This window comes from Sorghum bicolor, mitochondrion (genome assembly GCF_000003195.3).
Source record: "Sorghum bicolor mitochondrion, complete genome".
NCBI classification, from domain to species: Eukaryota; Viridiplantae; Streptophyta; class Magnoliopsida; order Poales; family Poaceae; genus Sorghum; species Sorghum bicolor.
The window spans coordinates 172,465-196,376 of record NC_008360.1 but is presented as its reverse complement, the minus strand read 5'-3'; the positions used below and the strand labels follow the sequence as shown (position 1 = coordinate 196,376).

At 44.8% G+C, this 23,912-nt stretch overlaps 3 protein-coding genes across 3 annotated transcripts, besides 2 other annotated features; all 3 read left to right on the top strand.

Moving 5' to 3' along the window:
• cob-1 (apocytochrome b) lies at positions 1 to 1,167 on the top strand. The gene has a single exon. It carries the CDS (start codon positions 1 to 3, stop codon positions 1,165 to 1,167), a length of 1,167 nt encoding a protein of 388 aa, YP_762340.1.
• Positions 1 to 9,595: part of a direct repeat (first copy of 33 kb R33) that runs on past the window's edge.
• Positions 3,000 to 3,446, top strand: rps7-1 (ribosomal protein S7). Its single transcript has one exon. The coding sequence runs from the start codon at positions 3,000 to 3,002 to the stop codon at positions 3,444 to 3,446; it is 447 nt and encodes a 148-aa protein (YP_762339.1).
• Positions 8,216 to 8,302: a sequence feature (trnS-b-2; duplicate on 33 kb repeat).
• On the top strand, positions 9,553 to 15,430 carry nad7 (NADH dehydrogenase subunit 7). The gene is made up of 5 exons: positions 9,553 to 9,695; positions 10,563 to 10,631; positions 11,765 to 12,231; positions 13,234 to 13,477; positions 15,169 to 15,430. The coding sequence occupies exons 1-5, from the start codon at positions 9,553 to 9,555 to the stop codon at positions 15,428 to 15,430; spliced, it is 1,185 nt and encodes a 394-aa protein (YP_762338.1).
• Positions 15,431 to 23,912: the final 8,482 nt, after the last annotated feature.

Here is a 23,912-nt window from a genome sequence, read left to right as displayed (position 1 = left end):
ATGACTATAAGGAACCAACGATTCTCTCTTCTTAAACAACCTATATACTCCACACTTAACCAGCATTTAATAGATTATCCAACCCCGAGCAATCTTAGTTATTGGTGGGGGTTCGGTTCGTTAGCTGGTATTTGTTTAGTCATTCAGATAGTGACTGGCGTTTTTTTAGCTATGCATTACACACCTCATGTGGATCTAGCTTTCAACAGCGTAGAACACATTATGAGAGATGTTGAAGGGGGCTGGTTGCTCCGTTATATGCATGCTAATGGGGCAAGTATGTTTCTCATTGTGGTTCACCTTCATATTTTTCGTGGTCTATATCATGCGAGTTATAGCAGTCCTAGGGAATTTGTTTGGTGTCTCGGAGTTGTCATATTCCTATTAATGATTGTGACAGCTTTTATAGGATACGTACCACCTTGGGGTCAGATGAGCTTTTGGGGAGCAACAGTAATTACAAGCTTAGCTAGCGCCATACCAGTAGTAGGAGATACCATAGTGACTTGGCTTTGGGGTGGTTTCTCCGTGGACAATGCCACCTTAAATCGTTTTTTTAGTCTCCATCATTTACTCCCCCTTATTTTAGCAGGCGCCAGTCTTCTTCATCTGGCTGCATTGCATCAATATGGATCAAATAATCCATTGGGTGTACATTCTGAGATGGATAAAATTGCTTCTTACCCTTATTTTTATGTAAAGGATCTTGTAGGTCGGGTAGCTTCTGCTATCTTTTTTTCCATTTGGATTTTTTTTGCTCCAAATGTTTTGGGGCATCCCGACAATTATATACCTGCTAATCCGATGCCCACCCCGCCTCATATTGTGCCGGAATGGTATTTCCTACCGATCCATGCCATTCTTCGCAGTATACCTGACAAAGCGGGAGGTGTAGCCGCAATAGCACCAGTTTTTATATCTCTCTTGGCTTTACCTTTTTTTAAAGAAATGTATGTGCGTAGTTCAAGTTTTCGACCGATTCACCAAGGAATATTTTGGTTGCTTTTGGCGGATTGCTTACTACTAGGTTGGATCGGATGTCAACCTGTGGAGGCACCATTTGTTACTATTGGACAAATTTCTTCTTTCTTTTTCTTCTTGTTCTTTGCCATAACGCCCATTCCGGGACGAGTTGGAAGAGGAATTCCAAAATATTACACGGAATAGACTCATCGCACCGGATCAGTCTCTTAGACGGATGAGACTGATCACACCTGATCAGTGATCAATTCTGGCACAATGAATTTACGAGTTATTTTACACAATGAATTTACAAGCAGATATTTTACACAACTCAATTTACAAGCAGATGAGTTTCCCTTGTGTGTTTTATACGATTAATTTAGGAGACAACCACCATTTCCTCGCCTATCTATCACATTCTCTATTAAGAGAAAAGAATAGGTAGCAAAGATCACTGGTAGAGCCGAGGACGAATATACAATAGGTAGGCAGGCATGCTCTTCTAATATACAATAGGTAGGGTTGCTCTTATCCTGTCCTGATAATAGAGGGAGGTAAGCATGCATGGTCCTTTCTTCTCTTTTCAGTGAGTGATGCCCTTAATGGGTATCAGGAACGGAGAATAGAGGAATAAAGAAATCTGCTGCTTGAGATTCTCAAAGATCTGGTTGTTGATATTCGCATTGGCAAAGAAGCTGGAATCTTGTCCTTTCTTTCTCATTGGCAACGCGTCAATCAAGGATAAGGTGGTTAGGAACCAGGTAGGAAAAGCAATCCCTAGCCCCGCAGGGCCAGGTCGGATACGCGGATCAGTGTGTAGAAACAACCCTCAGATAGAAAGCAGGTTAGGAAGATAACTCGTTGGAGGAAGAGAGCTAGCTGGGAAGAAGAAAGGAGTGATACATGACTTGAAGAGCATGGAGCTATGCTTAATGGTAAGAGAGATATTAGCTTAATGGTAAGGGAGATATTCGCTTAATGGCCAGGGAATTCGCTTTCTATTCTATCCAAATCAAATACATCTTGACCTAGCTTGTTCTTCTTCTTTCTATACGCGGTTCTCTGCCATAGTAGCCATAGTAGAGATATCCGCACCGCAGGGTCCAATCTTGAAGGAAGGAAGGAATAGTACCACGCCCAGGCCCAGGTTAAGAATAGGAAGTCCTATCAAGCAATAGTTCGGACGGCATTAATCGAAGAGCTTACCGGTCTGTGTTCCATCAATGCCCTTCTGACTGGCCTGAGAGTTGGGTGATTAGCGAAAAGAAAAGCACTAGCCACAGACCAAGGAGCAGTGGGAATCGAACAATGCATGAAAAGAAATGCTTGGCGATGGGGATAACAGTTTGTTCATTTGCTAGATATGCGAGTCGGAGTATGCTATTCCAAGAACAAGCACTGCTTTTGTGATTGATTGGTATTGGTTCGCATCTGACTTTTGGGCGTGGTTTCGCAATGGAGCTAGAAAGATTGGTCAAGTACTTCTGAAACCCAATCCCCTACTATTCGGGGCAGAGCGAGGACTAGAATGAGGAGGAAAAGGGTACTATTCGTGGTATCACTCGGTGGACTAGAATGAGGAGGGTGTATCCCAGGGAGAGTGATAGAGAGGTTAAAAGTGACAGAGTGTAAATCTGTTGAAGGTATTCTTCTTCGTAGGTTCGAATCCTATCTCTCCCAAGAACGAATCAATTTGTAGAGAACCAAATCCAGGGGCTTACGTAAGCAAACAGCCTAGATAAAGCTGGGTTTAATAGAATGGAAAGAGAACGAATTCCATTCAGAAATGTTCCCCGTAGTATAGTATATTTCCGTTGGTGTACTCTTTCTTAATTAGGTTTGTAATTTGGCTTTCTCTTCCATTTTATTGGTTTTCTCATTTCATGTTCGTTGGAAAGACCAACGCCCACCCCTACAAAGTCTCCCTTTCTTTCGTGAGCAGAGCTTCAAAAGATGGACAGTAACGAACGCGTAATATCAATTTGTCGGCCTCGTCATCGAAAGCGGCTTCCAATTGCTCGGAAATTCTCAGCTATATGGGTGACTTTGATGGTGAGCAAAAAGAATTGATCAAGAAATTGGTAAACTTTCGCATGATCGATGGTAAAAGAACGAGAGTTCGTGCTATTGTTTATCAAACTTTTCACCGCCTAGCTCGAACTGAACGCGATGTAATCAAACTTATGGTTGACGCCGTAGATAATATAAAGCCAATATGCGAAGTGGTCAAAGTAGGAGTCGCAGGTACTATTTATGATGTTCCTGGGATTGTAGCCAGGGATCGTCAACAAACCTTAGCTATTCGTTGGATCCTTGGAGCAGCTTTCAAACGACGTATAAGCTACAGGATAAGCTTAGAGAAATGTTCATTTGATGAGATACTGGATGCTTACCGAAAGAGGGGAATTTCACGTAAGAGAAGGGAGAATCTTCATGGACTGGCTTCCACCAATCGGAGTTTCGCGCATTTCAGATGGTGGTAAAGTGATACCACATAAGGAGCTCTTCCTCATTCAGTCATACTCAACAAAAGTAAGAAATGTTTGACCCTGATCCTTTTTTCATCTTCATATAGAAAGAAAATCGGCCTTCCTCATACTCCCCCCTTCATTCATGGAGTTGGAGGAATCCACAAGAGGCCTGCCCGTTCATAATTGCATAAAAGAACCATTCTTTTTATGAAAACTCTTGTTCCAAACAAGCAACGGATTGAGCAACTAGCGCGAAAGCCGTTGCGCCCACGCGCATACTCTTGCTCGGTTAAAGGAATATGCACAGGAAATCAAGCAAATCAAAAGCAAGTGTCTTACAAATAGAGTAGTGAATCGGGTACATCTGCGCTAGGGTCAATCTTCTTGAGCCTTGAGTCATTCTACTACTATCAGGAAGGAGAAGGGTAAATAAGTTTTGGAGCTTGGCGCTTGGGAATTCATTGTAGAAGAAAGTCAATGACAAAGTACTCTACGAAACTCCGTGAACCTAACTCAATTCTGAATAATGAAGAAGAACCACTTTATTGACTCCAGCCGACTGAGACAGTCAAAGCGTAAACTCATGGGGAAGTCAACTTCTACTACTAGAGAAAAGAGGATAGCCATCTGAAACACTCTTCTTTGTTCAGTGCTTGACTTGAAACTACTGCCTCTTGGGAAGATATTCAACTATTGGTTGTTCTACACTGCTTGACCAGAGAGGGTGAGTCCTTCAGGCAGAATTGTCCCCGTCAAACTCTTATCAATATTGGCTGTCAACTAGACTATATAGCAATAGCAGGATTTTCTTGTTCTTACTCATTGTCTACAGAACTGATCTTTCTCATCATAGGACATCTAGAGCATCAGAACCAAGTCATACCAACTTGAAGGAGGGATTCTTTTTACTGCACATAGGCGACGTAGCCATAGATGCTAAGCATTTCTTCTCCTATATGTCTACAAAATAGACAACTTCTACTTGATCAGATAGAAAGCACCCGCTTCCACAACCAGCTTGCACCAGATCATCCTATCAACTAGACACAAGGAAGATTCAGACTAGGGCTTGTGACTAAGGCTTGCTTATGCTTAGGTAGTTTTCATTGTTTAGGATTAGTATGTTTTTTCAAAGGAGTTCTTATAGGTGTACAGTAGGACTGTAGGAATTGGGAGTATTAAGTAGTGAAGCTTAGGAATAGGTTATTGCTTTGATCTAATGATGTAGTAAAGTAGAAAAGAATTACTAGGTAAAGCAGCTACCTTACCTTAGGTGTAAAGTAAGGGTTGGTAAAGTCTCACCAAACAGCGATAAGAGGAAATTTCCAATAGGTCATTGGGCAAGCAATGTATTGGCATTTTTTACAGTTGTGAAAGCATAACTTCATTTTTCGGCGGGGAGAAGAGTTGGCCATGGCACAGGTAAAGAAAAACAATACTATTATCTATTGAATGAGAGTCTATAATTGCTATTAACTGATCAATTAGAGTACTGAACCGTGGAACCTTATTGATTCACTCCTCGCATACTTAACTACACGTTTTTTCTTTGCAACCAAGGGGAGCTACACCACGCTGCTCCCCTGCCACTGAGCTTGCTACCCCTTTGATTTCTACCAATGAACCTTCCCTAAATACATGTATTTATCTTTCCAAAAGAAAGTGGATCTCATAGCCTCTGACAATTCGAAAAGGTAGGTCTCAGTCTCATTTTGAAGATGACATTTTCCACCGGATTTTCAAGATGATATTCTTTAAGCCAAGCTGCCTGCCAAGCCAATCCTATGGTCAATGCGGAACTGGAAACCATTGCTATTTGAGCAGTTAGAGAATCGAAATTCCACTCATTTAGAAATCGATCAGCAAATGCCAGAAGAAGGATAAGGGGAGCCCACACCAACGTAGTCTTAGCCCTAGAACACATGGAGCTTGGAGCACTGATAATAAGTCTGTATGATTAGAATGGAGGAACAATCACCACATCCATATTGAGGAGAAAGCTCACTCTGGCTACTGAACTTGTAAATACAGTTGCGCTCATGATAGGGAATTCCATTTATGGCGTGAGGTTAAGTTAGTAAAGATCTTAAGTTCTGGTAAATAATAGGCAGGAACTGAAGAATGAGAAGAATAAAGTACCTCTCAGAATAGCTACTTTCTTACTTATGTTTCTGATCAATAGAAAAAGAGTTGCTGTCCTCAAGTTCAAGGCCTTAGAATTATAAGGGAATTACGTGGAACCTCTCTTTTCAATAAGCATTCTACCACTAACTATGGTTTCTCAACTCTTACCTTTTGGTACGAGAACGGATGGTCAGAGGTTTAAGGATACACAGGTAGTGCCAGACTTCTCAGATTTCACTGGTAGAGGATTTTTGCTTATTAACGTACAAAGACTATGTTAAGATTAGTATAAAGAACAGGATGCTGTTAAGCACACCACTTCGGTAAAAGTGGAATGGAACAGTGTTAAACCATATGCCTTTCACGGAACTCGAAATTGACTATTTATTAAGAGAAGAGGGTGTGTAACTAAATCAATGACTCACCTTATATATCATAATGGGCTACCTCGTCTCAATAGGTGAAAATCAAGGTCTCGCCCCTTTCTCCTATAAATGTATCGGAGAGTCAGAGCTCTTTCGCTGATCCAAAGGCGCTCACAAATGGGTACAGGTACCTGAGGAGGCATGAGCAGCTAATGGAATTTCTTTTCTCACAGGGTTACCTAAATTGGAGGGTAAGGGGGTAATATTGGTAATAGAGGAAAGATTAACCAAGTATTGCCATCTCTTTGCCCTAGCTCACCCCTACACTAAGGCGTAGCACAAGTATTTTGAGATGGTGTTTAAAGGCTGCATGGCTTACACCCACTATGGTGACCAAAAAGATACCCAATAAACCGTACTCCCAGCACAGGCTTAACTCATTCCCTTACCCCCAAGAAAACTTTGTCGAAAAAGGTTGTCATCGTAATAGGGATTGCACATCAACATGGCAGCCCTCAATTCTTCCAATTGTGACTTGTACTCTTCTAGGCTTCCTCTTTGCCTCAAGTGATTAAACTCATCAACTACACCAACCACATTTCTGACCTCAAACCTCTCTACAATCTCTTGAATTCACTCTTGCCAAGATACTTGTCCCCTATTCACTAAGAAACTGTTGTACCAGCTTTCAGCTCTCTTTTTCTTCATCAACAAGCTCAGCATTGAGGGGATCCATTTGGATCAAGTCTTGCTTGAATAGAATTTCATTTACTTTATTTCCGCATATCCTCACTCTGTCTCCAGTTTTTCCGAAAGATTGCTTATCCCATGCTTTGAGCGCTAGTTTGGTGTTCTTCAGTTTATTCTTTTTTGAAGAAACATTGGATTTCTCGTGACCGGGAGCTTTCTTCACTACATCAATAGGGGTGGGATTCCCACATGCGAAAGTACTTTCATGGCTTTGGTCCAGAGCTGACAGCCGGAATAAGACGAGGATCGGGGCATGATCACTGCAGCCCGGCGTAAGATATTCCGCACAGGAAGCATGAAGCTTTTGGATCCACTCAGGATTAACTAAGGCTCGATCTAGTCTGCCGATGATGCGTCTGGCCCCACCGGATTGATTGCTCCAATAGAGTATGTGCCCCGAGGAACGAAGATCGGTCAGGTTCGCATTCTGCAGACAGTCAAGAAAAAAAAAAAGGCTGGGCTCCTGTTAAAAAAGGAACTCTACCTCCCTCGACGGTTCTGACAGTATGAAAATCACCCGCTGCGAGCCATGGTCCTTGTATGCTAAGGCGGAGATTAATTAATTGCTGCCACAGCAGGCGCCTATCTGTAGACAGATTGGATCGATAAATCTAAAAAAAACTTGTAAAGCTTTGCAAGGTCCGTCCCCTTCTCAGAACAGCAGCAAGTCAGCACCAGGTCAAATTCTCCAATTACGGTAATATACCATAAACAATCATCCTTTAGGAGCTATATTATCCCTCTAGGGGAGCTAGTATAGTTGGCCATAAGGTCACACCCCTTCTTCATTCATCCATTTAGGTCAGAATGGATCCAGGGAACCTGGCTCGGGAACAGCCCTGAAAAAACACAGTAAGAGAGTCCAATCTCTGAAATATAGCATTTTATCTCCTAACCTAAGTAGTAAACCTAAGTAGTAGTAGTAGAAGGCTTAGTATCTGACTTGATCCAATAGAGTAAGAACACACAGTAGATCCAGATTCCACACCTTGCTGTGGACTGGGGAGAGAGCAGCTCTGCGAAGCTGGGCGTTCTGTGTGATTATGGAGGAACTGTAGTACTCGCCCCAAAATGCAAGCCGGGATAGATACTTAAAGAAAGGGGGAGCGGTGGGCCTTCAAAAAGGAGCGAGGGAGTGATGGGCAACCTTAGTCTATATGTTGCTCGTGAGCCGCCAAGTACCAGTCTCGCAACAGTACTGGCGTTAAAGGATCGGTCCTTCACTTGCGGATCGTTCGCGAGTCGAACTCGCTCTCTTGCCACGCCTTTGACTCACGAACTCGAGTCGGACTCATTCACTGCTGACTTTTTAGTTTTGAGGATCGTTCGTTCTTCACTCTCTTGCTATTACCCGCAGGGAGCGCAGCAACCGACGGTGCATATTATCATATAGAAAGAAGCGAAGCGTAGCGATTCGTACTACCGGAAAAGTGTGCTAGGCAATAGAGTCAGCTTACGGGGTGGGGCGCAAGTAAGCGTAGCGAATCACATAGAGTTGCCCCTACCTGCCAGCGCGCAGATAGATAGGGCGGGCGAGCGCAGGGATGGATGTCTGAGCGGTTGAAAGAGTCGGTCTTGAAAACCGAAGTATTGATAGGAATACCGGGGGTTCGAATCCCTCTCCATCCGCGAGGGCATAAGTTCTCTCTTGCCTTATCTATAGATAAGAACGAATCTCCTCGACTCGACGGATATGATGGATGGAATGGGTAGAAGGTTTAGGTTATTGTGTGTTGATTTAGTTAGGACTTTTTGTCTCCCTTTCGTTATCTTCCGCCCCGGGGGGATGACCTGTGGGAGGGAGCTAAGTCGAAGATCTCGGTGTCGCCGTGAGTGGTTGATAAACAGCGATTGCTGTTTGATTTAGGGAGTCCTAACCCTGTGAAGCTTAACAGACAAAGAAAACGATAGAGACTTCCGGGTATAGGGTGACGACCTTAATGAATAAAGTATTCAGGTGGCAGAGTTATTAGCTACATAAGCGCTCAAATTCCTGAATACTTATTGCCCTGGCTTCTATGATCAACCCCTGGCACATTTAGGTTTTGATCTGAGGCTATCCTGGTCTGCAGGACCCAACACAAGTATTCATCCTTTCCAATCTGAAAAAGGTGTTGCCGAAAGCTTACCCTCTTCCACACGGATGCTACAGCCGCTATCACTTTTGCAGGAGGGGAATTACAGAGTTCGCCTCTCGACATCTTGTTTGGTAAACGGAATTTTGTTTTGACCCAGGCGCCCTAGTGTTGCCTAACCGTTCGGCCGGAGATGTCGGATGCGAGATCTTTAGCTACTTGTATCAATTTGCCACAGTGTGCTTAGATACAATGCGCTGGCAGCTGAGGCTTGGCAGGATGGGAGTGAATTAAGGTCGAGGGAGCAGGAAAGAGTTTGTTATTCGCTATTGGCTTAGTACGGCCTATACATAATAGGGCCATGACGGTTTTGGCAAGGCCTTGAACTTCATATATCCCTTTTTTACTCAATCCAGAATACCGATAAAGTCAGATTGAATCATTTTATCGACCTTTCCTTTGGATTTATTATCATAGGTAGTGTTCGAGATCGCCTCTGTGCGGTGAACGCTCGAATGTAGCTAACATCAGTTTTGTCCTCGCGTGGTTGAAGGAGATGCTGCTGCTGGATGGAATGCTTCCGGGGCGCCATGATCCTTCTATCAGGAATAATCGAGGGCACTGACTGACTGCATCAATCATCGCTCAGTGAGCTATTAATTGCCGCCAATAGCGCTTCGCTTGCATGCAAGGCGGCTAATAAAAGCGCCAGGTAGACGCGCGGAGATGCATTTTGAGTACAGGTGGTACTGGACAAGCTCTAGGGGAATAATCTCTTTCTTATTTCTTTCTTATTTCTTTCCCATGACGACTAGGAACGGGCAAATCAAGAATTTCACTTCGAATTCCGGACCTCAACATCCTGCTGCTCATGGTGTTTCACGATCAGTATTGGAAATGAACGGAGAAGTGGTGGAACGTGCGGAACCACATATTGGATCACTCCAGTGCGGCACGAAGCCGCTGACGCTGAGTAGGCTCCTATGCCGCTAGCACGGTGGAGTAGCGCGTCATGAGCACCGGGCAAAGGGACGGTTGAGCAACTCAAGCGAACCGCTCTACCTGACTTTGGATAAAGATAGAAGGGAGAAGGTTGTGAAGGTGGCCTCGTTATCCACACATCTGGTCGGAGGACCGACCTGGGTTTTCACGAGCGTAGGCGGGTCCTGGAGTGCCCGTCAAGGGCGCTAGCGCATACCCCGGGGTGATCATCACCACCTGCACCTCACATCTCGGCACAGTGGAACGTGTAACCCGCCTGCTGTCCAAGTCAACCACTTAATTTCCTGTAATTCATAGCGCCTAACAGAACGTAGCAGCAAGGGACAACCCACCCATACAGACAGCCTGCGGGGAGGATGGCACTACTGGCAAAGACCGTCTGGCGAAAACGCCGCAGGCGCGAAGCGTGGTGGGCCTGCGCCGGGGGAGCATAGGGAGGAAAGGGAGCCCGGACGGTGGAAGAGCCAGGGGAAGCCGGGTCATTTGACGGAAATGGAAGGTCCGAGCAGCTCATTCATTCTTGGAAAAAGAGGGGGGGAGCGAGCCAATGTATCAATGAATAGATACAGTCAACGGTAGACAGACAGCGCTGCCTACACGCGAATTAGCTTCCGAACAAGCAAGGGATTGAGCAACTAGCGCGAAAGCCGTTGCGCTAACGCGCATCCTCTTGCTGGTCGAGCGGTCTCAATTTCACTACAGGATTTGCGAATGAATGCTGGGCTGGGCCACCTCAAATGGCGTGAGCCGCATGCGGGGAGACCCGCACGTACGGTTTTCAGGGGGATCCGGCCGGCCGGCGCCCACCCGACTAGAGGGACTGAGAAATTAATCGAGTACAAAACTTATCTTCAAGCTTTACCTTATTTTGATCGTTCAGAGGGCGATCGCGGAGTCACTGAATGAAGTCCTCCCTCCCTTTCTTTCGGGGGTGCTGACCCGCTGCGAGGCAGATATGACTAAGTGACATATTGAATATGGCGACGACTACAGCATGTCGTAGAAGGAGATAAGAGGTGGAGCCAACGACCCACTAAGACTCACGTATCTACAACTACATTCCCGAGCGGCAGTCAAACGGAGGCGTGAATGCAAGATGCCAGCGGAATGATCGACCGGACAGAGGCTAGGGCTGCTTTCTTCCCACCACGTCCTTCCTTGTGTGTCGGAGATATAAAGCGAGTGCACCGGAAAAGAAGGGGAACAGAGTCGATCTATTCCATGGCGAAGCATCCGAAGCATAACTGCACACTCACACGATCTTTGCCGAGAGATAGGAGCATTCGGTGGAACCGGTGAACTACACTTGCTTCTTGATAGATGTGTGGGACAGAGGGCTCGTGGTACCTGCTGCCCACCCTTCCTCCGCTTTGATAACCGTGTGAACGGAGAGTGGGCAGAGCAAAAGGGAAGGAGGTCCTCATACGGAGTCGCACACTTGAGCAGTGCGGGAGACTGGAGAATGGGTCGAGTAAACTCCCTTAGGGCCGATTAAATCACAGACGAGGTTCTTTATTTTTTCTTTTATATTTGGAGAAAAAAAGAAAGGCAGAGGTAAATACTTCGAAGAGGCGGCTCGGTAGGGATGGAATGGTCAATCGTCAAGTCAAGGATGACTTCTTTGTTGGCGAAACGATGGGGGAGAGAAAGCACGCCAGTGATTCTCTGAGCCGGTCTTCATTTCCAACGCCTCGGGAAACAGGTCGAGATAGATGACAGCACCTTTTTATCCTCTTCCTTCGGTTTGGCTCCACGAAGGCGCCGCCTAGACTAGGAGCCCCACTCATATTCAAAAGGCGCCCAGCTTTCAAGACGATGATAATAAGTAGTTAGGCTGCCATTATTCCAATATCATGGAATAGCATGGCCCGGGGCTAAGGTAACTCCAGTGGGAGAGCCGTGTTATGGGTGACCTTATTGCACGGTTCAGAGAGCACTTGTGTATGTGATGCAAGTGAACGTGTACGAAAAAGCTGTCGTAAAGTTTCGTTGTTCGTTCCGTCGTTGACCCTATCTATGTTTCTACGATGGCCCAAGAACACGCTCATTCTTCAGCCGTAGAGAGACTTTTGAATTGTGAGGTACCATTACGAGCTCAATATATACGAGTGTTATTCTGTGAAATAACTCGAATTTCAAATCATTCACTTGCTTCAACTACTCATGCTATGGATGTGGGAGCATCAACTCCGTTCCTTTGGGCTTTTGAGGAGCGGGAGAAATTGTTGGAATTCTATGAAAGAGTCCCGGGAGCCAGGATGCATGCCAGTTTCATACGACCTGGTGGAGTGGCACAAGATCTGCCTCTTGGCTTATGTCGAGATATTGATTCCTCCACACAACAATTTGCTTCTCGTATCGACGAATTAGAAGAGATGTCAACCGGCAACCGTATCTGGAAACAACGATTAGTGGATATTGGTACTGTCACTGCACAGCAAGCAAAGGATTGGGGATTCAGTGGTGTAATGTTAAGAGGTCGTGCGACATGAAGACATTGATAGCAATATGGGGGAAGTTCCCATCAGGCAACAACGGTTCTGCCCGACCCTACAAAAGCATGCATATGTTGTCAGTGAAGATTTTGTGTGAAGCCTTGGAGACGACGTACCCGGGGCTAGGGTGAGCTGAGGGGGGACAGCGTAAGTGAGCGAATGTGTGTAAGCCCAGTCAAAGATTCCTATTCTAGGCGGGGCGGGCCATCAACCTTCGAATGGTGTTGGTCCTACGGACCGTGAACGGATTCGCCTCTGGCCTCTGGGCACGTCGGAACCGCATGAGTTCACCGGGGTGGAGCACGGTCCGCCAAAATCGGCATAGGTTAGGTGCTATTGATGGAACATGGTAAGCCCATCTTTCTCCATATGAAAGTGCTGCGGGCACATAGAGATGTGGGTAGAGGAAGTCTCAAAAAGCGAAGGCCGAGCTGTAGGTCACGTGACCTGCACCGAAAAGGTGGCTGACTGGGCTTTCTCCTGGATCAAAGCAGATCAGCTCGCCAAATTCGTTGATCGAATCGGGCGCCCCGGAACGTCGAATGAAAATACGTGGTCTTTCTACAACCCTATTTATATGATAGGCCCGGCCCCTTTCCCCCTATCCCTCCCTTATGTTTAGGAGCGGGATCTGCCCAAGAACGACCTGTGGTGGTACGGAAGGTACGGACTCCGCAAGCGTCCCGCACCCTCTGAGAAAGAAACTCCTCAACCATCACAAGATAAAGAAGTATGACGCTCTGTGTCTGACTCTATTGGTCATAGTTCCTTGCTGTTGCGGCCGGTGCTCGTTTGCGCGCGTGTGAACCACCAGATCATAAGGAAAGATGCCTCTCGGGGCATCTGAGAATGATTCGAGCCGTATGAAGGGAAACTCCCACGTACAGTTTGTTTTGGGGGGGAAGGAGCCCGACAGGGTCCCCCCACTGACTTGGCCCGGGCCTAAGTGAAAGTGAAAAAGTGAAGTGGTGGGCCTACCCATCCCAACCTGGGGTATGCTGGGATTCGCGAAGAGCAGCACCTTACGATGTTCATGACCAATCGGATCTTGACGTACCAGTAGGTACCAGAGGAGATCGCTATGATCGTTACTGTATTCGTATCGAAGAGATGCGACAAAGTGTTCGGATCATTGTGCAATGTCCTAATCAAATGCCTAGTGGCATGATCAAAGCCGATGATCGTAAGCTATGTCCTCCATCACGATCTCGAATGAAACTATCCATGGAATCGTGCGCCGTGTGAAACGTAGATCATCGCCGTTCTTAACCGAGACTCAGGTTAAGCTCCGTCTCGGAACCGTCGTGGGGTTAGGAGTAAAGCATCCCGAGGTTGGCGCATCTCGTTGGGCGTGGAGAAGCATTGGGAACCCCAATATCTTTCTTCGGAGCAGTTTCTTTTCCCGTCCCCTCGCCCCGGCATAGCGCTTCGCTTCCGGTTCTTCGGAAGAATCAACTGACTTCTCCCTTCTTCATTGATCCGGGGGAAAGGGAACCGTCTACCAGTTGGGAAGCTAGACATCAAGGTTGTGGCTTGATGAGGATAACTAAGCTGACACGCCGGAGTTGGCTGCTGGCACAACAGGGTGGTGCCTTACCGCACCGCAGGCGCACGCGCGGTAGCGTTCGTGGTGGTGCTTCAGGATTCCAATGTACTGCGTCCAAGATCAGAACGAGCTTGCCGGCGGACCACTGCCGTCCCATTCTTTAGTGAGCTGGAGCGCTGCCATCTTATCCACGGAAAACGCGTCAAGCTATCGCTTCGGGTCGAAGCACTAAAAAAAGAAAAGGACCGGGAAACGCGGCGGCATAGGAACCACGGGAACCCAGGAGGGAGAAAGACGATGTACGGGATACGGGATCCTCGTAGTAGGCTGGACCAAAATCCAGCCGAGAGAGGGCAGCCTTTAGAAGCAACAGGTTGGGAAACCAAGAGAAGGCTTCGCCTTTTCTTATCTTCTTCCCGGCACAAAAAGAGGGATTAGCATTATTGACCCCATGAGAAAGCACTAACACCTTCGGCTCCGCGCACTGGGAAAAGGCTTCCGCGACAGGAAACCGGCTACTAGTTAGGAAGTGAACATAAGGTATCAAGAGGTCCCTCACAGTCAGGTGCGATGCAATTGCCCCCTATTAGTCAAGTACCCCTCTTCCTATTTTGTTTAGGGGTTAAAATGGCTTGATGAACCCTTCCGTTCACACGCACCGGCCCCATTCACTTGCAACTCGTAGAGGCTGTAAGTAAACAGTGCCCCACTAAATTCAAAGTGACGGTGGGGTTGAAAGACGAGAGTGCCTACCCCCGAGCCGAGAGTGCCCGCCCTTTCTGTCAAGTAGGCTACTTTTTCCGGAACGCAGTCCGGAATAAGCGTTCCTGTGTATATAGATATCTTCGATGCTGTCATTTCGAAATGTCCGCTTCCTCTTTCACCTCCCAAAAAGCAAAGTTGGCTTGACGAGCGCAGATGAGGAAGCGGGAGCAATAAAACCAAGAATCTCTTTCTTTTCCAAATACTTACTTTATTAAGATTAAGTTAAGGGGCAAAGAGAAGCGCTTTCGCTACTGAGAAAGCGAATGGTCAGCGCGAGGGTTCGACGACTTAGCCGAGCGTTAGCGAAGCGTCATTCTCATAGCGAGGCGCTTCGAGTTAGCGAAGCGCTGTAGTAGCGTCGGAGACTATGTGCTATAATGCTGAACTAAGGACGTTCCGCCTTATCTATAGAAGCAGTCAACTGAGTTCTGAACGAATGGGATCCTTGGTGGGTAATGGCTCAATCAATCTATAGATGGAAAGCCTTATGATGGGAAACTACCACGTTAGGTTTGGAGAGAGATGGGACCTGTTATAGTTTAGGGGGAGCAGATGCAAGCTTTTTCTTTCCATAGCCGGCCAAATGACTACCGGATCATCGGTCTACTCTACCTCAATTCACCATTTCGAACTTTATACAGAAGGTTTTTCCGTACCAGCTCCTTCTACCTATACCGCAGTTGAAGCACCTAAAGGTGAATTTGGTGTCTTTCTTGTCAGTAATGGGAGTAATCGTCCCTACCGTTGTAAAATAAGAGCACCTGGCTTTGCCCATTCACAAGGACTCGATTCTATGTCCAAACATCACATGCCAGCAGATGTAGTCACCATCATAGGTACTCAAGATATTGTGTTTGGAGAGGTAGATAGATAGGACGTAGTCTTGCTCGATCAGGACCCTTGCTTTATTGCGAGCCAAAACAGCTGCGCTATTCAGTTCTACATCTTTTTCAAAAGAAATGTGAAAATGTAGTTACAGATGTGAAAAAAGTCAATATCTCTCTGTCTTTCTTAATTCATTTACAAAGTTCTTTAAAAGAAGAAAACCGATCGACCATTCTCCGCGGAAGATAGGTAAACATTTTACGAGCGAAAAAAAACACGTGAGAAAGACCGAAAAACCCATTCTCCCTAAATGGTTTACCTATACTGAATGGAAGGACATGGGAAGATTTTCCAGAATATGAGCAAGGGTAAAGGATTCATCACTTGCTGGGCTTTCAGGGAGTAATAGGAGGGGTTGGGAATTTCTCGTTGAAATCATCCCACCAGAGCATATGAACTTGAGGTGGGGGCTCAATCTCGTCAGTCTCCTGGATTCCAGTCATGTCTCTACCATCGGTTTCTCCCTTTTCTCCGGCTGGCGTAATAAGGAGGGAGTCAGAGACTACCAACTAGGGGACTGGCCTCTTTCACTAAGACAACAATTATGGCCGTGTAGATCTCTATCTATGATATTACTAGGCATCCTCTTGTCAACAGTATGGTCTACTGCCAGGATGGAAAGAAAAAGTGCTATGCTTTGGTTACTTATAGAGTTTTTCTCAGAGGGCTGGTTGATCAAAGAAAATCCACACCGACCGCTTAAGCTACTTTGACTTTGGTTCGGCAATTAAGTCAAAACCCATGAAGTACTATTACCCAGGCTTCTCTTCTTGAAGAGGAGTGCCCTCTCCAATCCAGCTCAAGGCAATCAGCAAATGGCATTAGCATGGAGTCAATCCAACGAGAAGGGAGGGGTCGGGTCTACTATAAGATAGAGAATACTACCTATCATACCTCGGCGGATCAAAACTCTTCTCTATGGGCCTTTTTATACATACCTGAATTAGGCTCTACTCATTCCAAAATATGCACACCGTTTCGCTACACTTGGCTGGCGCTCACATTCTTATTATTCTTTCATTCCAAACATTACGAAGCCATGAAGCTTCGCCCTTGACTCGTTCTAGCTAGCTCACTGATCAGAAACCAAAACGATATATTTCAGACAGGGCCCAAAGCACTTTCCTAATGAATAAGCGACTGTAGCGGGGCAATTACTCCTTTCTTCGCTCACTGGAACTGCGGAAAGATCGAAAAAAGGTATTTATACGATGCATTAAAAAAGAAGTAGTTATCGATAACTGATGAATGAATAACGTTGTCCAGAAGGATATGATCTGAGTTCGTCAATGGATCTCAAAACAAAGGCTTGTTTGGGGTAGGAGTTTTGCATATAGGTTCATCTTCCCCACTACCCCGCTGCTCACTTCATCCCTTTTCCTCAAAGATAATACTGGTCCGATCGCATCTCTTCTAGATGGAATTAAGAGGCATATGCATCCCCGGATCCAGAGAGAGATGGACTCGGCTGTCAAAACTGCTCTAGTCATGCATGTGGTCAAGTCAAGTAGTCGATTATTCCTCGGAGCTAAGCGCTGGCCAAGCAGATCCTTCAATCAAAGATAGATAGCTCGGATAGATCGGGGAAAGAGCGAACGAAGAAGCAACGGAAAAAGAAGATTCAGGTCGGATAATTGCTAGATTGGACTTATTTAAATATTCAATTCAATGTCATTTCCTTTCAAAGTGAATAAAATACAAGTGAATTCAGATGAGAATTCATGTGAGTGATGAAAAGAACTCTTCTACTTCTTCGATCTATTGCAATCTAAAGAAATGGAAGCAGTACGGGATGGCTTCATACAAGAACTGGAGAGCAGACTAAAAGAATTGGAAAAGCGAGCATGGAGTGGCGGACTTTAGTGAAATCACTGAACTACCGATTCCAAATATCGTAGTATAGGGTTAGAATGGCAGTGGAGAAGAAGAGACTTAAGGCAAGAGCAGATGGAGTGATTCAAATACAATAAATAGTTCAATTTGAAAGATTACGAATTAACATGATGATGAATCAATGATTTATTGGTCCACACACTCAAGTACATAAAGGGAGTCGGCAGGCATAAAGAAAGCAAGGGCGTAGCGTTCCATTACCGATCATGGTGATATCGGAAGCACCCCTACTCTTCTGGTCTGTCCACCTTACCTTCTGGCGCACCTCTCCTAACTATTGCCCATTTATTCTAATATATTATATATTCTTCAATATTTCTATTTTTTGTGTGAAGTAAAAGAAGAAAAGGTCTAGACTCCGTATAGACAGAATCTAAGATAAGAACCTAACTGAAGTTTTTGTTTTAAAGTGTGCAGTGAAGGAAAGTGTGTCGGGGTAAAACTGGAATTGCAAGGTCATTCATTTCAGGTAGACCTGAGGGTGATAGATTTGGGAACATATGATGTAGTTCTTGGGATGGACTGGATGAAGACCATAAGCCCCTTTTATTGGGACAACAAGTCTTTGACCTTGTCGTTAAAAAGAGGACCAGACCAACTCATTCTTAAAGGAAGTTGTGGATTGAACATCTGGAAAAGAGATGCTATTTGTGTAGACAGAAGGGAAGAAAATGTAACCTTGCTCAGCCTTGCAACAACTATGCGGCTATAAGGGCACACATAAGCTTTCTCACCTCTGTGTGTGAATTGGGAATTTCACTTGTCAGGACTCAAGCTACTGCGGTTACCGGGGAGGAAAATAGACTTTGAAAAGGGCGGAAATCGCTATGTACTTACTTCTTCTTGCCGAATGGACAGTAGGAAACCACAGCTATCTTATGTAGTACTTCCTGCCGAAAGGACGGAATCACCTATTGTAACTACTGATTTACGAATTGACGAATGTATGAAAACAACAAAATTACCTGGTTATTCAACCAAAATGGCTTTTATACTTAGGACTAATTAGGCGAGTAAGTTCATAGCCTAGTGGGAAACGCTAAACTAAGGAGTATTCGTCAGTTTTCAGTTAGAAAGTTCAAAGACTTACCCTCCCAAGTCAAGTCCTACTGCCTCTATGGATCGTACTGTTGTGATTCTACCCGCCGCCACTCCCCTCGGTCGATATTTGATAGTTCTTTTTTTTTTAAGTTAAGATCAGAGCGTAATCTTCCATTCGGGAAGACCCTTTTCGCAAACCTATCCCCCCTCCTCTAGTCTGCATTCAAAAAGCAAATAATATCAAGTTTTCTCTTTTTCCTAAGAGTTTAAGCCCTTTGTTTTGGGTCGCTGTCCAGGCCTAACCATTCCATGATAGAATTTGCATTTTGCCCCTCTTCCACTTTTTTCTTTTATCTGGTAACCCCTGCTCCAAATCCTGTAGCGCCGGTCCCTACAGACCAGAAACCCGTTTCATTTTTTTTGCCAGGTGGCTAACATTCTTAATATAAAAGTCTTGTTTGTTATGGGAGTCAGGGTCGTCAACCAATTAGAAAAAAAGGGGGATTGTTTCGACAAGACAGAGTCGTGTTAAGCTATCCGCGATTTCGAGGAGGACCCAGAAGAGGTTGAAGTGAAACAAAAGAATCTGCGGAAGCTAAAGATGCCGAATGCCTAATGAATTGACGGCGTGGAAAAGTCATTGAAGACAGGCAAGCACCTAAAGAAAAGGAAAAGAGAAAAGAAAGAAGTTTCGAAGCAATCGAAGGAGCAGAACAACATGGATATTAAATATACTCAACTATTCGGGGAAGTGCCGTATAGGTGTAAAGCAATAACCACAAAAGGAAGGAATTATTCTAAAAGAGTCAATCTCTAAATAAATCTATTCCTATGTCCAAATCAACTTATTCAAGTGAACCACCAAATGAGTGAGGTCCTTATATATGATACGCAGTTCGAGAAAATAAGACAGGGTTTTTTTTAAGGCTTCCAGAGAAAAGGCAGGCTATCTACACCTCGCTCAGTGGAAGAAAAAATGCAAGCTCTGACAATTCTAATGAAGTCTAACCAGGCGAGCTTGAATGAATTCATAGCCAGAACCAATGCACAATTTTACACTCAGTCAGGACTGAAGAGGAAAACAAATTGATTCAATCGATACCAGAACTCAAAAACGTGATGAAAGATTAGCGTTGTTAGAGAAAATGACTGAAACACTGTGCAACTCCTTGAAAGTGAATCCGGATACTGTGAGACCTGTAGAGGGGTTAACTGAGAGAAGAATTCGTTGGAAAAATCCGGGAAATGAATTGCGACCAGTGGCTAATCATGGGCCGAGACCTAACTATAGGTCTGAATTACCAGTGTTTCCAGGTCCCAGGAATTGGGAACGAAAATGTGAGACCTACTTCACAATGAATCTGGTACCTGACAATCTGAGAACTGAGCTGGCCTCAATGAATCTGGTAGGTGAAGCATATAATATAATTGGTATTATGGGTTCCAGTTAGAGCATGGTACAAGACCTTGGCTTAACTTTGTGGGAGCACTGTACCAAAGGTTTGAGGACAGATCTGTATCTGGTTTCTGTGGCCAGTTTAAGAACATGTACCAGACTGGTACAGTAAAAGAGTACCCTTCTTGTTTCTCAAAACCCAGCGAGCTCCAGCCACGATGGAGCAAGCCTATAGCGAGTGATTGAACGACCCAGTTCCAAACACTTCTCTTTATCTATTCTCGCGCCTGATAGGGTTTACCTTTTCTGAAATCTTAGCAAAGGGCTTCCATACTCATGTAAGAATCTTTCTTGTATTTCTTGCAGGGGTGGCTTGTTTTGGCTTTGGTGCATTTCATGTAACGGGTTTATATGGCCCTGGGATATGGGTGTCCGATCCTTACGGACTAACTGGAAAAGTACAAGCTGTAAATCCTGCATGGGGTGCAGAAGGATCCTTTCGTTCCGGGAGGAATAGCTTCGCATCATATTGCTGCGGGTACTTTGGGCATATTAGCGGGCCTATTCCATCTAAGTGTCCGTCCGCCTCAACGTCTATACGTATGGGCAATATTGAAACTGTACTTTCCAGTAGTATCGCTGCTGTTTTTTTTTTGCTGCTGCTTCCGTTATTGCTGCTGGATTGGCCGTAGGGCTTGCTTCTATTGGGCCTGGAGTTGGTCAAGGTACTGCTGCAGGACAAGCTGTAGAAGGTATTGCGAGACAGCCAGAAGCAGAAGGGAAAATACGAGGTACTTTATTGCTTAGTCTAGCTTTGATTTCAACATCTGCGTTTAAAGACCATGCTTTCCGCCTGGACTTCTCTGTTCGTACCTTCATTCGTCCCTCCGAATTGGTGTATTCATATTTTGATCTTCTAGTAGGAAGGTAGGGCTGGTCTGAGCTTAAATGCCTAACTAATGGTAGTGGGCAGGACGGAAATGAAAAGCATGGTCTAGGGCTAGCCTGACCTGAATAGCTATGTGCCAGAGCATCCCGCAACCGAAAAAAGGCAGTGGGCACTTTGGCCATCCATCAACTGAGGCAAGTAGGCGCGAAGCGTCGCTAGGAGAAGGAGAAGGAGAGCATTCGTATGAGTCTACTAGTCATAGTTTTCTATTTTGTTAGTTCTACCGGAGATAAGTATGGAAGGTACTATGAGTATATATCCTGGTATGCTTCTAACTTACCTTTCTTCCTCGGGGGTTGGCTTTGTAATGGAACATGAAAACACCTTTTTTGCTTCGCCCATCTCTATATGCCACGGCGAATCGATCGGTTGAATCCGCTGCAAGCCCATCTTCCAAATCCCCACATAGTAGGAAACTAAAGGAGCTACTAAGCGAGGAAGCCCGATTTCTAGAGGACTAGAGAGGAAGGACTAACTCGGAGATAAATCATTCAATAGCGGATAAGAATCGGGTTCATAGAATGGATCAGCTGCCCCAGAAAGAGGTGCCTAAATGGGACTAGGGTTCTTATGAGCAAGTATAAAAAAAAAGACTGTGAAAGTTTTCAATTCAAGGTAAACAAAGAAGAGGAAGAGTGAAGAGTTGAAATAATATGCTGGTGACTACGAGATTGAACATTAGTTCACCCTCCCAATGGAGTAAGCCCTTGTGAGTGCGGTAGCTCGAAGAGAAGATAGGGGGATGAGCCGTAGAAGAGATTCTATTTTTTTTCTTTGCGCGAGGAAGCGGAAAAGACAAAACCCTCTCTTGGAGAAAGCCAGTCCGGTTGGTAATTCCACTATAACTTGATAACTTTCTGGAAAAAATACCTCCCTATGAAACCCCTGTTGATGGATTCTGGCAAGCAAAAAGAAGACCTAAACCCGACTCTAAAAGCTTCAGTTGCCTCCCTCTCTCCGCCAATGGCTAGGTTAGCTATCTCTCTCTCTCGCTACGCCCCTGACCCTTATAAGAAATGACACATGCCATCCCGATTTGAAACATATAAGAGTCGTGGCATTCTCCGCATTACCTTGCCCTATCTTCACGCACTCAAGGATGAATCTGTGATAGTATACTTTATACCCTAAATCTGGAATCTAATCTTTCATGACGTGAATATGTGCTAGTATACTTTTTATCTGGAATCTATTCTTTCATGACGTGAATATGTGTGGTGTTAGTGGACTGACAGAGTGAGCTGTAAAGGTAGAAAAAAAAGATCCATCTGCGAGTGGTTCGGCTTTTTCCTGAGCAAGGACGGAGCCGTCGAGTGAGGATTGGCTGAGCGTGCTTTCGCTGCTCGTGGTGGAGTACTCTTTTAATTATTCGCTCTATTATTGCCTCAGGATGTGATCGGGATTAAGCCGCGTGTCGATACCCGGGGGGGGCCGGACTCAAGGGATTCATTCTTTTTCGCACTAATGGAGGACATGAATTCTGGGCAAATTCTCTATGTTACAGTCTATTAAAAAAAGGACTTCTAATAAGAAATTATTCTGCTAAAGAATAGGCTCGCCTATAAATAGAAGCTTCGGCGCACTCTCTATTTTGCGGGACAAGAAAGAAAGAGTCAAAGCCATGGGTATCGCTGCAAGACTTGCAATCATTCCTCAAGAAATTCTAAATATAGAAAACGAGAAGCTCGAACTAGAGCAAAGCCTGAATCTCACCCAGGAGCCTATGTTTCTCTCTTTCGTCGATCCAGTAGTTTGGATACACAATCCAGTAGTTTGGATAGAAAATTATAGACTTTATGTTCGGGACAAAATCCGCATTCTTGAAATGCGGAAGAGGGCGCTGCTGAGCGAACAGCAATCGCTCATCGTGAAGGCTGCCCTCCGCGGTGACCGTGGAAACAAAAATAGAAAAAAGTAGTTACTCGTCTATCTCAACGTAAATGAACGAAGTCACTTAAGTCTTCCTACTACTACTGCTCCTTCTTACTTATTTTCGTTTTTTCAGGATCTAAAGAAGAAGAGGTTTTCTTAGCGGGCGTGAATCCGGTAGCTTCTACTTCTGTTCTGTTGTCTCACTTATGAGGAGCTGGTACTTCCTGATCAAGAGTGTAGTGAGCATAAGTATTGTATTGTTCAGTATTTTCTTTTCAGGTGTGGTGTGTAGAGATATTGCCTTTATGAATAATACTTATGTATTGCCTCTTCTTCTTGTTGTAGAAGAATACTGATGTATTGCAAAGACCTGTTGTTGTTTTATTTCTTTATTTCTGCCTTTTCTCGAATAGTAGTTGTTAGCTTTGTCTCTAGCATGTTGGTTTGCTTCTAGCATTTAGTAGAATAAGTTGCATTAGCAAGTTCATCATTTGAAAGTGCTTTTTCCCCTGTCTCCTATGATACCCGGCTGGCTTGATTTGGTATGCGCTAGATGAAGCATCCATAGTAATAGGTATAGTATGAACCCTCTCAGCAGTGACCCCTCTCAGGCTCTAGGTAATGAAATGTGAAATGAATTGGAACGGTTTTAGAATGACTAGTAAATGATACTAATTCATCGCACCACTTTCTTTCTGTCATATACCATCTTGGAAGAATGTAGATTGCATTCATCGCAGGGTCATTTCCTGAAGGAGGCTTGTACCAGCTCTTCGTCATCATAAATAGCAAACCAATCCTTGTTTCTATTGCATTCTATCTCATCGTATCACATTCTGTTCTACGATTCCACTTCGACAAAAGGAAAGAGCATATACCCAAGTTCAATAGCTTTACCTCCGCTATTCCGATCATGATTTTCCTACCCTCAGGGAGAAAGTAAAGGTCCTTCCCCCTTCCCTTATACGCAAAAGATAGAGCCTCCGCTGTTCAAGATTGGCGTACTGTTAAATCATCCACTGCTCTCTTTCCTTGCTTTTAAATAAACAACTACTTCAGCAATATTTCAATTCATTTGATTCATTTGCAAGACCAGGCTTGCTCTCCGAGTCCCCCTCCTAAGCGAAATACTAGAGTAGAGGGCTTCCCTTACTTGCTTCTGGTTGATGACAGCTACATCCTTAGCTGGTTTGTCAAAGCAAGGATATCTAAATGGCTTTCCTATCTTATTAGCTGATAAGCACTAGCTGATGGGGGAATCTATATAGATAGAATTCACCATTTGGATCGCTATCCTTCATGTTTGTTATAATTTGCCAA